Raw genomic sequence first — 15,690 nt, forward strand, 5'->3', positions numbered from 1 at the left:
GCTGTACTTATTTTTCATTTTGTACCCTTCCTCCAATGATTGAAGTAGAAATGTGTGTGATTACTTTAATCATGAAGTCATTTAAGAAACGCTCTTACTGAGGTTTTATTCCCAATGACTTTACCTCATGTAATACAATTTACTAAAAACCCTACCTCTGAAGTACCAGGAAAGAGATCTTGCCTGAAAAATCAAGTCCCCTTCCAAATTTTGGGTTTGGATTCCTGCTGATCTATTTGCTTTGATCAGATCTCTGAGGACAGCGCCCTCTGGTTGATAACTAGACTGCACTGGAATCCAGCTTTTCAGAGAACCCTTTACTCTTCCAGATCATGAATCTCTTGGCTTACTAGACTCACATTAGGTGCTATGTGGCAGTTGTCTCCTTTGGTAAATTATAGTTGTCCTTCTCAGGCAGGGTTCCATGTGAAGAACAATGGCAAGCAGTTATAGAACTTTAAAGCCATAGGGGTGACTTGATCAGTTCTGTATTTTGAAGCATGTCATTCCCCTTCCAAATCTTGAGTAGCTTCCCATTATCCTTAGGCTAAAGGAAAAACTCCTTATCAAGACCCCTTGTGGGCCGGGCGCGGTGGCTCACGCCTGTAATCCTAGCTCTGGGAGGCCGAGGCGGGTGGATCGCTTGAGGTCAGGAGTTCGAGACCAGCCTGAGCAAGAGTGAGACCCCGTCTCTACTAAAAATAGAAAGAAATTATCTGGCCAACTAAAAATATATATACAAAAAAATTAGCCGGGCATGGTGGCTCATGCCTGTAGTCCCAGCTACTCGGGAGGCTGAGGCAGTAGGATCGCTTAAGCCCAGGAGTCTGAGGTTGCTGTGAGCTAGGCTGATGCCACGGCACTCACTCTAGCCGGGGCAACAAAGTGAGACTCTGTCTCAAAAAAAAAAAAAAAAAAAAAAAAAAGACCCCTTGTGTCTGAGCCTGACTCACTTTCCTTTGCAGCCTCATCTCAAGCTGCCTGCCCTCCTCTCATGCTTGCCATCCCAGTCATGTTGGTTTTCCTGTAGTTGCTCATGCTCATTTCATAGCCTTCTCTTTCCCCCCACCACACACCAGGATCTTTGCACATGCTCTGTCTTTGCTTGTAATGCTTCTCTTTCTGGGCAATCCTAAATAGTAAGTCAGCTCACTTAGTTACCGAGGTATATGTGTGTAGCCAGCGTAGTTTGGAGGGGAGAGCAAGTCAGGAAATTATGTTGCTTAGGCAGGTGTCCTGTGGCTGTTTTACAAAGATATTTTTATGGCTGGGGTGCGCATTTTCTAACAACTCCTTTAAGTGTTTTCTAGCCTAGAATTACTAAGGCCGTGCCTGCCAGCCCTCTCAGTGCATGCCTAAGAACCTTGCAAAGTATAGGGTTAATTTTTTTTAACAGGTCATACACAATTCAAGAGGTAGAAAAGCTGTATATGGTAAAAAAAAAAAAAAAAGTCTCCACCCAACACCCAGCCACCCTGTTCCACTCCTTGCAGGCACCCACTGTTACCAATTTCTAATGTACCCCTCCATAGATGCACTAAAGACCATTCATATATATGTGTGTAGTCTTTCTTTGAAAATACATATGGTAGTATATATACTGTTCTCCTTTCTTTTTTTCCTTGACAATACATCTTGGAACTTCTTTATGTCAATACATACAAGAGTTGCTGCTTGTTTTTAACAGCTCTTTAAGATACTATTAGCTGTACTGTAGTTTACCTAACTGCCCCTATTGATGGACGTTTAGGTTATTTCCATTCTTTTGCTGTGATAAATAATATCACAATAACTTCACTTCTCAAATTGCTTTTGCTTTAGTTTGTTGTCATATTTTCAAATTTCATATAATGTTAAAGAAGAATGCGGTTTTGTGTTTAACAGGGGCATAAATTTTAAAGGGTTGAGGGGTACTTCTCAAAACATTGTCCTGGGAAGAAGCCATACCATCAGAGCCGGCCTTAGGGGAATCATTCCTGCTGTCTTGTGCTTGGGTTTTTGGCTTTCAGCTTGCATTGGGGGCATTTTAAGAAACCGTGGTCTGGAGAAACAGCATTATATGTCTATTAGGATGTTACTGAGGGCTACAGTCTTCATGATACAGAGTCCTTTCTGTGAGTGTGCAGGGGAGAAGCGTCTGCCACGTTTCTATTTTATGGATGGTGTGAATTCTATAACTGACTCTTTGACAGCTTAAAAAGCACAATTGATTCCGTAGCACACCTTAAGCAAGTAAGTGCACCGGACTTGTTGACACAACTTTTGTGTATGAACCTTATTCTTTTTTCCTTCCATCTGATGAATTTTTCCCTACATATGTCCCCTTTGTTCCAATTTTCTCAATTTCTTTTTTATCTTATTGCAGGTATTGTTAAATTGCCTTTTGTTAGTTGGAGCAAGACAGAATATAAAATGAGAAATGAATAAAAATATTTACCGATTTATGGTATGGTATCTGGCTCTTAGTTGCTCAATATATGTTGAGTAAAATGAGTAAAACTGAGTTTTGCTAATTGTTTAACAGGATATGAGGAACTTACGACTTGCTTATAAACAGGAAGAACAGAGTAAACTAGGGATATTTGAAAACCTCAACAAACATGCATTTCCCCTTTCCAATGGGCAGGTAAATAAATACACCAAAGTAAACCTTTTTTTGCATGTATTTGTGGGGGGGTGGTTTCCAAAATTTTATGTTTAATTGTTCCTTTTTCAAGGGGTTTTCTTTATCTCTTTTTTTCCTCTATTGGTAACAAATATTAGAATATTTGGAATATTTCAGTTCTGTGTAGTGATTAAGAAAAGCTGCTAATTTGCTGCTTCAAAATTTACACAAAATAGAAATCTTAATACATTCAGCTCTTATCAGAATTAAAAGCTTTAATATTGAGTATATGATATAAAAAAGAGATACTGACGTGTATTTTGTGGTTTTTATATCCAGGCATTATTTGCATTCAACTATAAAGAAAAATTTCCAATTAATGGCTGGAAAGTTTATGATCCAGTATCTGAATATAAGAGACAGGTAAAGTATGTTGCTTATCAAATTGAAAATAATAGGTTGAGCATCTTTTTCTTTTCTAAAAGGCTACAAATACAGTGATGGAGAGGAAACCTTGTCAGGCAAGTTGTGCGTAGATGTATAACTTCTCCAGCTCGTAGGTTGTCCATCTCCTGGAGGCTGCCTTCTCCCTATGCTAAACCTTCGACTCTGTTACTCTTTGCTCATCCTGTTTCCAGAGAGCAAGTGAGACTCAAGGCAGAGGTTTAAAAACTAAATCTGCCAGATGGTTTTCATTAGATGTTCTGGTAAAGAGTTGATGAGTAAGGATCCAAACGACTGACTTAAGTTATAATTGAAGCATATGGTGTGCAATATATGTAACCTCAACATTTGTACCCCCGTAATATGCTGAAATAAAAAAAAATCAAATAAATAAACTATAAAGAGAATAACACTAAACTCATTCTTTATAGAAAATAGGACAAGAAATATATAGACCTGGGATTCTAGTGTATAATTTTCATCTTTTAGTATGGTTTGGAAATTCTTATGCATCATTAGATTTTTAGAAATGTCTGGGAAATGGATTATACCAGATAAATATATTAACTTTAAGTAACAACAACAAATTATAAATGGATTTTAGTTGAAAATAAGAAATGGATGTGGTTCATACTTAGTGTGTTTTCAAAGTGTAAAAACATGCTTTCCCCCCTCTTCCTTCCTCTCCAATACCCTGCAGGGCTTGCCAAATGAGAGTTGGAAAATATCCAAAATTAACAGTAATTATGAATTCTGTGACACCTACCCTGCTATCATTGTTGTGCCAACTAGTGTAAAAGATGATGACCTTTCGAAAGTGGCAGCCTTTCGAGCAAAAGGCAGAGTCCCTGTAAGTAATAAATAATGTCATTTAGATAGAAACATATACTGTGTTAGATCTAATATGGAAAGACGCAAGACTGAAAAGAATCTAGTGAATAAAAATAGAAAGTAGAAAAATAAGCTTTCAAACCTGAACACATCTTTGCTTCTCAAGAAATACTTAATTATATAAGCAATCTGTTTGTTATGTCTCCCTCTTATATGATTTCCTGTTACTAAGTACAAGGGTAACTTAAGTCATGCTCTTCAAATGTAGTAGAGCATAACAAACGGGGAACAAGAAAGAGTCAGCACACTATTGTGTTACCAATTGGCATTGCTATTTTTACCGACTCATCCTAGAGGAGATGCGTCCTTTCTTAGATGCTGAGTGGAATGCTGTAGCTGCGAGTGTGGAACGCTGTTATGAAAGTAATAGCAGCCAGCAGGGAGTGATGGTTTGGGCCTGGAGTTTGCATCTGCTATAATCCTGAGTCACTTGGCCACTGGAGGAAAGTAGGAGTTTTGGTGGCAGAGTTTTAGATTTTATAAGAAACTATATATTCATTTTGTCCTCCCCCTGCCACATATGTTGTTGTTGGGATACAAGGATGTTTCTTAAATTAGGAGATGATAAAACCAGTCAATCAAATAGGCATGGTGCTAGATGTTAGTAACAGTTTTGCCTTACGTTTTGTTTTGCTTAGAATCATAGATTTTTGGAGGTGGAAGGGGATTTTTAGAGCTCACCTAGTCAGACTTGTTTCATCCTGACCAAAACATTGAGTCCCATGGCCAGTATACTCTGTGATTGGCCTGCCCACTCTCACCTTTGACGAAAATATGTAGAAGAGACTGTGCTTGAGAAGGGAACTTGTTTTTCCTACCAAGTAATTAGAGCATGCATTACTTGAAGAACTGTACTAATATTTGTTGCTTAAAAACACTAGGTGTTGTCATGGATTCATCCAGAAAGTCAGGCAACAATTACCCGTTGCAGCCAGCCACTTGTGGGTCCCAATGATAAACGCTGCAAAGAGGATGAAAAATACTTACAAACAATAATGGATGCTAATGCACAGTCACACAAACTCGTCATCTTTGATGCTCGACAAAACAGCGTTGCTGATACCAACAAGGTACATTTTCAATAGCATTGCAGGAACATTGGATATTTTCATATGTACTGTCTGTAAATCATTATGTGATTTGACTAACTTGTTGAATTCCTCACCACTGAAGTTAGAACCTTTTGGAGGAGTCCTGAGCTGTTCCTCCCCGGTGTATACTCTGTGGGCTATGTTTGGTGTTTCATGTGGGTTAGGATGGTGTCTCTTCTTTGCTTCTCCACAATCCTGTCTGTTGAATCAATTAAGCAAAGACCTGGAAAGAGAATTATCATCTCAAGGATTAAGTATTTTAACAAAACAATTGTGAGGTCCTTGTAAGTCCCTTTAAGAAATATAGTGATTACTTGATTAATTCATACCTGGTCTGAAGCTCTTTTAGAATGGAATCAGACATGTGAAACTGCAAATATACAAAGTTTCCATAAATCACATGGAACACTGGTACTGTATGTCAGGTGACAACGAGACATGATCCAAACACCTCTGCAAACAGCTCCCATTCAATCTTTGCCAGCTGCAGGGAGTGGTAGGGTCCTTTGTATCTAGCAAAAGCTATGAAGTCAAGCCTGCAGTACCTGCTATCCAAATAGGAAAGGCTCTCATTTGAATCATTTCTATTTCCCAACAGTGACTTTCTGACTATGTTGCTGTAGGCAGGCATTTGGAAGTTCAGAGGACTTTGCCCTCTTCTCAAGTAATTTCAGGTGTTAGAAAGGTGACAGTAGCCCTTACCATCTCAGGCCTACTTTTAAAATATACTTGGGTAGCACACATCTAATGAGCACCAACTAGGGGCAAGGTGCTGGGGGAAATTCAAAAACAGACCAGGGAGGTGCTATCTGTAGGAGGTGTAAGCTTGATGAACTGGGCGAGCCAGAAGGGAATGGCTAGCCCTGCATGTGGAGTTAGGTAGGGCTTCACAAAGGAGGTGCCATTTGATCTGGCTTTGCATGGTCAGTGGCAGAGGCGGGCAGGGCATTCTAAGCAGCATGAGTACCTGTCCAACTGTGTGGCAGTGTATATCATGCACAAGAGCGGCAAGAAGGAAGATGTCTAAGGGCATGTGGTAATCCCTCTCTCCAGTGTCCCCCTCAGCAGTACTTGTAAGTCCAACTTTGTTTCTCTTGTCAGCTCGCTCCTTTTTTTTCCCTTAATGATTATGCCATCATTGACAACAATCTCCAAAAAGCCAGCCTCCTACCTTTCCCGTCTGGCTCTTGGGAGAAACCATTACCTTCTATAATACTTCAAAGAGCAAACAAGTCATCAGATGTGTACTCAGCCATCTTCTCTCAGCACTAGAGTACCTACGTGGGCTAGACATTCTACTATGCACTGGGGATAGCTGTGGCCAACAGTTCAGCTTAGTAAGAGAGACACATATTGAACAAGTAGCTGCACAAACATCCATGTGGCCTTCTGTATCCTTGAGTGCGGCCTTTTGGTTGAATCCAGATTTTACAGAACAGATCCCTTCATTAAAAGGGGTGCAGCAGAGAAAGATGAAGCAAAGACTATTTTTTTTTTTCAAATGAGGTCATGTTCTCAGTTGCCAGGGATTTGATGTGGATGTCATTAGCAGGGGGCCACTTTTCAGCCTACCATAGGATTTGTCAGTAAGTCCCCTTTGCTCCCATGTCTGGTGGATCATTACTATGTCAGTCTCTCTGCATCTCTGCATCCCTCCTGTCACTGCCATATCCTAGGGAATTACAAAACATGAGAAAAGCTGTATCCATAGAGGCGATCTTCAAAATATTCAATAGGGCAAGGGCAGTTCATTGTCTTTTATTTCATGCAGAAGAGATAGAAGCAGGACACCAAATTGCGTGTCTAGAATAATTGCAGTGTGGCAGTGTATGTGTCTAGAAAACAGATAAGGCTAATATCTAAGTCCCCATTAGCTTATATATAAGATTGTTATATGCAAATAGAGATAATTTGACTTCTTCCTTCCCAATCTGGATATGTTTTATCTCATCATCTTGCCTGATTTCCTGGCAAGAACCTCTAGTATAATGTTGACTCGCAGTGGTGAAAGCAGGCATTCGTGTCTGGTTTATAATCTTAGGGGGAAAGTTTTCAATTTTTCTCCATTAGGTATGAGATTAACTGGATTTTTCATACGTGCCCTTTATGAGGGTAAAGGAAGTTCCCTTCTATTCCTAGTTTGAGTGTTTTTATTATGAAAGGGTGTTGGATTTTGTCAAAGGCCTTTTCTGCCTCAATTGAGATGATTGTGTGTTTTTTTTTCTCCATTCTGTTAATGTGGTATAATATTGGTAGATTTTTGTATGTTGAACCACTGTAGTGGATTGAATGATATCTCCCCCAAATTCATGCCCACCTGGAACTTCAAAATGTGACCTTATTTGGAAATAGGACCTATGCAGATGTAATTAATTAAGATGAGACCATAAGATGAGTAGGGTAGGCCCTAAATCCAGTGACTGATATCCTTATAAGAAGGCCATGTAGAGACACAGATACACATGGAAGAAAGATGGTGATGTGACAATAGAGGCAGAGAGTTGAGGGATGCATCTAGAAGCTGAGGAATGCCAAGGATTCCAGCAACCACCAGAAACCGTGAGATGAAACATGGAATAGATTCTTCCCTACAGCCTCTAGAAGGAACCAACCCTGCCAGCCAGCACCTTGACCTCAGACTTCCATCCTCCAGAACTGTGAGAGAATCAATCTGTGGTGTTTTAAGCCCCTCAGTTCTGGTACTTTTTTTAAACAGCAGCCCTAGGAAGCTAATACAATTTTTTTACATTCCTGGGATATACCATGTTGGGTCATGGTGTGTAATCCCTTTAATATGCTACTGGATTTGGTTTTCTAGCATTTTGTTGAAGATGTTTGCATCTATTTTCATAAGGGATATTGGTCTGTAGTTTTCTTGTGATGTCTTTGTCTAGTTTTGGTATCAGGGCACTACTGGCCTCATGGAATGAATTAGGATGTATTCCCTCCTCTCCTATTTTTTGGAAGACCCATCCTCCCTTGTCTGAACCTACAGCAGTGGCCCTGTCACTGGACTTCTGCCTCACACCCTACAATCTAGTCTCCACATTATGACCAGAGTGTGATCGTTTTAAAAATTGTATTTACTTTTATTATTACTGTAATTGACAAATAAAATTGTATATATTTATGATGTACAACATGATATTTTGAAATATGTGTATGTTGTGGAATGGCTACATCAAGCTAATTAACACTAACATAACCTCCCATACTCATTTTTTGTGGACACTTAAAATCTATTCTCTTAGTAATTTTTTAGTATACACTACATTGTTATTGACTATAGTCACCATGCTGTACAGTGACCTTCGAAGTGTATACAGCTCTGCACATCCCTCAGAGCCTTGAGGCACTGATACCCAGATTCCTGAACGGGCCTCTAAAGCCCTCCACCCCCGGGCCCTTTCCGTCCTGTCTCACCACATCTCCCAGGTCCATGTCCCAGCTTCGTGAGGCTCTTTTCAGTTCCTTAAACACATCTCGGTGTCATCTCAGAGATATGTTGAAGTCCTAACTCCTAGTACCTGTGAACGTGACCTTATTTCAAAATAGGGTCTTTGAAAATGTAATCAAGTTAGGTTGAGGTCATATTGAATTAGCGTGGGCCCTAATTGTCATAAGAAGAGACACAGCAGAGATGGAGCAGAGATTAGAGTGATGTGTCTATAAGCTAGGCACAACTGGGGCTACCAGAACCAGGGAGAGCCAAGGAAGGATCCTCCCTGAGGTTTCTGTGGGAGTACAGCCCTGCCAACACCTTGATTTCAGTCTTCAGCCTTCAGATCTGTGAGAGAATACATTTCTGTTGTTTTAAGCCACCCAGTTTGTGGTACTTTATTCTGGCAGCCCGAGGAAACTCATACAAGCATATAGGAGGTTTATTAACAGATGAGTTTATTGCTGCTTTAGTGATCTATGTCTGGTAGCACTAAAAAGAGTAGAAAAGTTAACTCCAGATAAAGTGATGCATATCTTTTGTCTTTCACAGGCAAAGGGTGGAGGATATGAAAGTGAAAGTGCTTACCCAAATGCAGAACTCGTCTTCTTGGAAATCCACAACATTCACGTGATGAGAGAGTCACTACGTAAATTAAAAGAGATAGTGTACCCTTCGATCGATGAGGCGCGGTGGCTGTCCAACGTGGATGGGACGCATTGGCTGGAATATATAAGGGTAAAGAGGTCTAATATTTCATATACTTTCCGGTTGACTTCTGTCTGTCTATGCCATAAACATCTATATCTCCAAGTGGTTTCTCAACATCACAAATAAGTGCCGTTTTGCTGTGCACGTGAGCTTCCATAGTTTCCACGGGCAGCAGCAGCGTCTGTGTGAAGAGCTTTTGTGACATAGTGAAAAGAGGGGGATAGTGCTTCTCTCCGGTCAGGTTTTAAAGAATTTTGTGGCCCTTTAATAAAAGACCCTATTTACTGTAGTCTTTTTTAGTGTAAGTTTTTATTTTTTTATAAACATGCTAATGTTTCCTAGTGATTCTAAAGTGATTTCATGGCAATCTCACCAGAACTTCCAAAGTTCTCCGCAGAGTTATTTTATGCTGTAGTCAGAATTAAACATAGCCTGGTCTAATATGCCTTCTTTTCTGAAGATGCTTCTGGCTGGGGCAGTAAGGATTGCTGATAAAATAGAATCTGGGAAAACCTCCGTGGTGGTACATTGCAGTGACGGTTGGGACCGAACAGCCCAGCTCACGTCTCTGGCTATGCTGATGTTGGACAGTTATTACCGGACCATTAAAGGATTCGAAGCTCTCATAGAAAAGGAGTGGATAAGCTTTGGACATAGGTTTGCACTGGTAAGTTGAGACAGTGAAGTTTGTGCTTGACTGCTGTGTCATATACGTGCGCACATCACACATAACGTGCGGGCTTTCTCCTGTGTATCAGACCTGAATGGCCATAATAGAATACATGGACCTCAGCATCGTATGTTCCTGGTAGGGAGTTTTTGGGGGTTTTTTTGTTTTGTCTTGTTTTGTTTTAGTATAGTTTTTTAACATAATTGAGGTAAAATGTACTTAACATAGAATTAACCATTTTAAAATGCTCAATTCAGTGTCCTTTAGTGCACTGACAAACCATCACCTTTGTCTAGTCCCAAAACATACTCATCGCCCCAAAAGCAAACCCTGTACCCATCAGGCAGTCCCTCCCGGTTTCCCCTTCCCCTCTAGCTCCTGACAACCACTAATCTGCTTTCTGTCTCTGTGGAATTTTGCCTTTGCTAGGTACCTCATATAAGTGGAATTATATAATATTTTTCCTCTCATGGCCAGGTTATTTCACTAAGCATAACATTTTCAAGGTTCATCCATGTTCTAACATATATCAAATTTTCATTTTTTGTGGCTAAATAGTATTCCCTGTGTGCATACACCACATTTTGTTTATCCATTCATCTGTTGATGGACACTTGGGGTGTTTTCACCTTGGGCTATTGTGGACAATACTGCTATGAACATTGGTATACAAGTTTTTGCCACAACAAGGAACCAAAGATTGGGTGGCTTAAACAACAGAAATTTATTTTCTCACAGTTGTGGAGGTTGAAAGTCCAAGATCAAGGTGCCAGCAGGGTTGATTTCTACTGAGGCCCCTCTCCCTGGCTTTCAGATTGCCTCCCTCTTGCTGCCTCTTCACAGGGTCTTGCCTCTGTGCGTGCACCTCTGGGGTCTTTCTGTGTGTCCATATGTCCTCATCTCATGAGGTCAGATTGAGCTAGGGCCCCTTTAATGGCCTCCTTTTAACTTAATCCCCTTTGTAAAGGCTTTTCAGCGAGCGGGCCACGGTAACAACAACCATGCTGACGCCGACCGCTCTGGACCTGGCCTTTACCAGACACCACGAAGATGACCGAAATTCCAAGGGCCAGGCATGATGCCTTGCACACACCATAGCAGTTCAATGGCTATTTGTTAAAGAATGAATTCTAAATTGTCAACTGTCAGTACAAAACTGTTCCCTAGGTGCCTTAATTACTGACGAGCAGGTTCTACAAGTTATTTCACAGAGGGGAAGTACAGAAATAAAGCAACACATGCAGTCACTGTGGAAAACAGTATGACAGTTCTTCAAAAAATTAAACGTAGAATTACCACATGATCTGGCAATTCCACTTATGAGTATATATACTCAAAAGAAGCGAAAGCAGCATTACTATTACTGTCCTATAAAATACGAAAAGGTATGAAATACAATACTGGACTGCCTTGAGCAAGGACCTCACTCCATTACCAGTCAAGATTGAGACTTTGGGGTTCTTTGAGTCATGTAAATTGGTTAAAACTTGTAGATTGTTAATTGTTATTTTGATTGTTAGACTTCCTGACATTTCTGAAAAATGCAAAGAAAAATGTTTTTATACTTGTGGAGAAAATGGTATTCATAATGTGCTTTATGAGCTGCAAATTGGCACATACTGTGCACTTGGTGTGGTGGCTGGTTTGACCCCACCATTTGAACTAAAAAGTTTGCCAGCCAGTTGCTTATAATTTCTTGATATAAACTATATTAAAGAGAAGTTATAAAATAGTCAACATGTAAAAATACTGTATAGTAAACTGAAATTTTGTTTCCTAAAAATAATGGAAGTCAATTTAATCCAATGACATTTTGAGAACCAGGAGTTCTGTGTGGCCTCATGAGATGTGATTCTTGCCACCAGGCAATTTAAAGTGACTTTTGAGAGGACCGTAGCAAACATTAAAATGTCTAACCTTTTGCTGCTTTTCAGCGAGTGGGCCACGGTAACGACAACCATGCTGACGCCGACCGCTCTCCTATATTTCTTCAGTTTATTGATTGTGTTTGGCAAATGACGAGACAGGTGAGAGATTTCAAGTGTATTTCTGACCTATATAGTCTTTGATTTAAATATATCTTAAAGTTTAAGATTAGATAAACTTTCATTGCTGTTTCATTCAAAATGAATGCATATGTGTAAAATATGACCCCTTCTGTTATTTAATACAATGTGATTCTAATCCACTCGGAAATATACGCAGAAAAGGAGAAACAGTCAATTTCACACCAAGTTACTTGTCTCTGCAATGGTTCTTGTCAGTCATCTTGTCTGCCAGCTGTGCGAACCAAGGCCCTCCTCCTTAGCAGATTCTGCTTATATTGCTCCGGTTTGTCAGGTTAAGGAAACAGTCTCCTGCTGAGCAGTTAAGCTAAGATGTGGCCAGATGTTAGCAATGAGGATGTGAATAAACTGCTGGTCAATGGGATTAGACCAGGGAATCCAGGGATCTCTGCACTCTGCCGCAGGCCACAGCCCCTCCCCTCCCAAGAGAAATGAGTGTACAAGAACCAGTGGCAGATAAGACGCTGCTAGCATTTCATCATTAGCTGGTGCTTAGTTCCCAAACCCCAATGCGCAAAGCACCGTAAGCAAGGGAGCCATACAGGGGATCCCCTTCCCTGAGCCAGTCAGGCCCGACAGCTTTAGTTCAAAGTAGTCCATGGGGCCCAGGCTGTTTTTTCCTTCGCGTCCAACATCCAAACCTGATTTTGGGGTCTTACCCTTGTGATACGATCTACTGCCAGGGAAATGGATCTGGAACCAGAGGGAGGGAGAAGGCAAAGGAGAAAGTAGTTTCCCGCGGTGTCTGGTGCCCAGTGTGGCTGAGGGGCTTATGGGGAAAAGAGTAAGTTAGGGGGCTGAGAGCCAGGGTCTGGGGCCTCTCCTTCCTAGTCATTCACCAGGAGCTCTGGCCGTGGCTGATTCTGTCATGGGGAAGGGAACAGAGAGCTGCTGGTGATCTGCGGGGATTCTACCAAGAGCCACGATGCTCCTGATTGAGCCCCCTGGTAGTCTAATCACAGTCACCCTAGGGCCTTTGTAGAGGATATCTGCCTCCTCACTGCAGGAAGTCTGTGAAATAGCAGTCCTGTTTCCCCACTGGGAGCTACTGTTACTGATGGCAGTGTGTGTGCTGGGGCGGAAAGAAGGTTGACACCCCCCACACTGTCTGTGCCACCCCCTCTACCTCAGCTGGGCCTGCTCCCCAGCAGCTCTGCCCTGAGGAGGACCTGGAGGGCCTGGAGTCGTGGCTGTCCACCTGGAGTGCATGCCGTCTGCCCCTGGGAACTTTTGGAGAGCCTTCTTCCTGTGGGCCTGGGGAGAGTAAGCTTAGGTGTGTGTAAAAAGTTCCCCGGGTGATTCGGATGTGCAAGTAAGTTTGAAGACCATTGATCTAGACTGGCGCTCCAAGTGTGGTCCTGGGACCAGCAGCCTCAGCACCCCCTGGGAACCCGTTAGATACACTAATTTACAGGCTCCATCGCAGACCTGCTGGTGCTCTCTGCGGGGAGGCCCAAGCACTCTGGTTTTACAAGCCCTCGAGGGGATTCTGATGTATGCTCAACTTTGAGATTCAACTTGAGCAACAGTGTTGCTCTAGACCAACACTGTTCGAACATTAATGAGCACATGAATCTGGGGTTCTTGTTGAAATGCAGATTCTGATTCAGTGAGTCTGGGGTGAGCTGGAGATGCTGCATTTCTGACAAGCTCCCAGGTGATGCTGCCGGTTCACAGACCACACCTTGAGTGCCAAGAGGTCCAGACAGCACAGACTACCTTCAGAAATAAGAATCAAAGGGAGTGGGCTTCTGAGTAGCCAAAATAGGTTCCACAGAGTCCTCAGGCCCTCACTCAGAAATTATACTTACTTTTAGACTCAGCTTCAAAAAACTGATTGTGGTCTCACACGATCTGATTGCCAGGTCACAGCTGATTAAAAGCAGCCAGTTAGAGAGCTGGCCCGGGTCAGACAGGGTGGTCCTGGAGGTAGGCATGGCAGCAGTTCAAGTGAAAGTTAACAGCAAACATATACTCAAAAGGTATGGAGGCGGCCAGAAGCCTTACTGTTTCATAGTGCCATGCACTATTGCCATTTGTATTGATGTTATGCCAATAACACAATTAAATGATTGTTAGATTCAGGTTATTAAGACAAAGTATGGGATACATGTTAGAAAAATTGCATAAAAAAGTTGAACACAAAAAGTAATTCCAGTGCTTCTAAAGGGATAAGCATCATTTTTGAAGACGCTAAGCAGCTTTGTCTCTCCAAAATGCCTAGAATTAAGTGTGTGTGTTTATTTTTTGACATCTTCAAACTGACTTCCATTCTTCATTTTGCTTAGTGCCTATTTTCACGTCAAAGCTATGTCATTTTTGTACTGTTTATTGCATTTTAAGAAAAGAAATAAGGGGTTTGAATTAGAACATTTCCGATGTCTCTTGCAGCTCTAAGATTCTGTCCATGAAATGTGTGTATAATCTCTTTTAAAATGACATTGTTAATGCTTTAGAAGCAGAGACATTAATGATCAGTCTTTAATTATCAGTTAATAAGTGAATGAGATGTGTAATGGGCTAGTAAAAGATTCATTCATGTAAAAGATTAATTTATTTTTAGGTTGCCTACTGCTAAATTGAGTAAGCTAAGTCAGTGTAAAGTTGCCAGAAATATCAGAATAAAATGAACTAGTCAGTATGTGGGCAAACTGATAGGAAGGGAAAAAATAAATGAAGGAATATTTAGAGAAGATTCCCAAAGACATTCTGTCATATCCATAGTTTAATAGAATCTTTACCTTTTGAGGTAGGTTTAATAGTCATTGATATTTTTGTTCTGCAAGAGTTGTAGAATTTTATTATAGATTACTGTAGATTTCTGGGGACTGTACTTTTTAGGCAAATGGTACTGTTTCCAGGAGAAGAGGCCAAAACAAACTATGAACTGCAGAGACTTAGTCTTTTATTTTTATTACTCTAGCTGCTACTATTTTCTCCCTGAGCTGTTTTCTGAGTTGAGTTTAATGCCACGATGCCCTTTGAAAGTGTGAATGGCAGTCTTGACCCACCAAAGGTGGAGCCTTTGTTTTCCAGTGCTGATGGGCTTGAACTGAGCCCTGCCCACTTTGACCCTCCCATATCAGGTGCCCAGTTGGCCAGAATAAAGCTTGTAGTCAGTGGCACTAGAACACAGCCACACAAGCACCCAGATATAGAATGAATGCAGGTTTAGGGGCTAGGAATACAGACTGATTGTCTTAGTCTGTTTAGGCTGCTAGAGCAAAATGCTGTAAACTGGGTGGTTCATAAACAACAGAAATTTATTTCCCTTAGTTCTGGAGGTTGAGAAGTCCAAGGTTGAGGCACCAGCAGATTGGGTGTCTGGTGAGAGCTAACTTCCTGGTTCACAGATGGCTGTCTTGGCACTGTGTCTTCATATGGCAGAAGGGGCAGGGGAGCTCTCTTGGGCCTCTTTTATAAGGCCACTAATCCCATTCAGGAGGTCTCTACCCTCATGACTTAATTACCTCCCAAAGGCCTCACCTCCTAATACCGTCACTTTGGAGGTTAGGATTTTAACATATGAATTTTGGAGGGACACAAATAATCAGTTCATAGCACTCGTGACTTATAAAATATGTCAATAATTTGCTGTCTTTATTAGTAAATGTTTTTAAATGTTTGAAAATATAGGATAAAACCCTAGGTCTTCCATTCCTATTCTTGATTTAATAAAGCTTCAATATACATAAATATTATATATCTGCTTAAAATTCATAAATTCTGTGTTGCCAATAATTTATGAATAGGGCACAACTAAGCATATAAAA

General features: G+C 41.0%; 1 protein-coding gene across 5 annotated transcripts in view; it reads left to right on the plus strand.

Moving 5' to 3' along the window:
* The window catches only part of MTMR1 (myotubularin related protein 1), a 59,239-nt gene that overhangs the window by 33,972 nt on the left and 9,577 nt on the right, over positions 1-15,690 (plus strand). For all 5 annotated transcript variants that reach the window (XM_045538405.1, XM_045538404.1, XM_045538410.1 and 2 more), the window contains 7 exons: positions 2,525-2,626; positions 2,945-3,028; positions 3,750-3,899; positions 4,822-5,010; positions 9,023-9,208; positions 9,642-9,848; positions 11,786-11,878. In XM_045538405.1, the coding sequence (XP_045394361.1) occupies positions 2,525-2,626; positions 2,945-3,028; positions 3,750-3,899; positions 4,822-5,010; positions 9,023-9,208; positions 9,642-9,848; positions 11,786-11,878 (1,011 nt within the window). The remainder of the gene's footprint in view (positions 1-2,524; positions 2,627-2,944; positions 3,029-3,749; positions 3,900-4,821; positions 5,011-9,022; positions 9,209-9,641; positions 9,849-11,785; positions 11,879-15,690) is intronic.

The sequence above is a fragment of the Lemur catta genome, chromosome X, assembly GCF_020740605.2.
Source record: "Lemur catta isolate mLemCat1 chromosome X, mLemCat1.pri, whole genome shotgun sequence".
NCBI lineage: Eukaryota > Metazoa > Chordata > Mammalia > Primates > Lemuridae > Lemur > Lemur catta.